At 58.9% G+C, this 781-nt stretch overlaps 1 protein-coding gene across 1 annotated transcript in view; it reads left to right on the top strand.

Annotated features, from left to right (window-relative positions):
* Positions 1–165, top strand: part of GUITHDRAFT_99700 (hypothetical protein) — a gene marked incomplete at both ends in the record, with an annotated part of 709 nt that extends 544 nt beyond the window's left edge. The window contains 2 exons of the mRNA XM_005841986.1: positions 52–79; positions 130–165. Of these exons, the coding sequence (XP_005842043.1) occupies positions 52–79; positions 130–165 (64 nt within the window). The remainder of the gene's footprint in view (positions 1–51; positions 80–129) is intronic.
* Positions 166–781: the final 616 nt, after the last annotated feature.

Here is a 781-nt window from a genome sequence, read left to right as displayed (position 1 = left end):
GGAGGGATAGCTGGAGGAGGGGAGATCTCTTGACCTCGTTGCCGAAGGTAGGAGACATAGTCCTCGTAGGAGGAAACAGGTCTGCCGTCCTCCAGCCTCCTGTGGGGATTCTGATGCGAGAACACGCAGCAGGGGATGATTGCGAACGGCTTCCTGTGCGCCTGAACTGTCGTCAGGCATGCCGGGAGGCTGCGGCTAGGACCAGGGAGAAGTTGACGATGATGTCGGTGGCCTCGTCAGGGTGCAGGCCGACAATCACTGCAGACTTGATGGAGATAAGTCAGTGAACCCCGCTTCTGCTGCTGCTGCTGCTGCTGCTGCTGCTGCTGCTGCTGCCCCTCCTCCTCCTCCTCAAATCTCCTTGCTTCAGCCCCTTCCTCTCCGATCTTTCTGTCACACTTCCGCTTCATCCTCCACCCCCTCTTTCCTTCTCTACTTCTCTTCGTCCGCCCCCCTTCTCTCTCCTCCTTCACCTCATCGAAAGTTTTGGAGCATTCAGGATCCTCTAGAAAAGATTCGCCGAAGAGCCTCTGCTCTTGCTTCAGGAAAAGCTGCGCGCAATCGCATCCTTCCCTGCAGCAAGCGATCAATCCCGCTCCTGCTCCTGCTCCTGCTCCTGCTCCTGCTCCTGCTCCTGCTCCTGCTCCTGCTCCTGCTCCTGCTCCTCCCCACCAGCCTCCTCCTGCTTTGTCCCCTTCCCCATCCCTTTCTTCATTCCATGCCTCGACTCTCCCTCCTCTTGCTCTACCCCTTCACCTCCCCCTCCCCCCTTCCCTCCTCC

The sequence above is a fragment of the Guillardia theta genome (assembly GCF_000315625.1).
Source record: "Guillardia theta CCMP2712 unplaced genomic scaffold GUITHscaffold_2, whole genome shotgun sequence".
Lineage (NCBI taxonomy): Eukaryota > Cryptophyceae > Pyrenomonadales > Geminigeraceae > Guillardia > Guillardia theta.
This window is presented reverse-complemented; position numbering and strand designations above follow the sequence as displayed.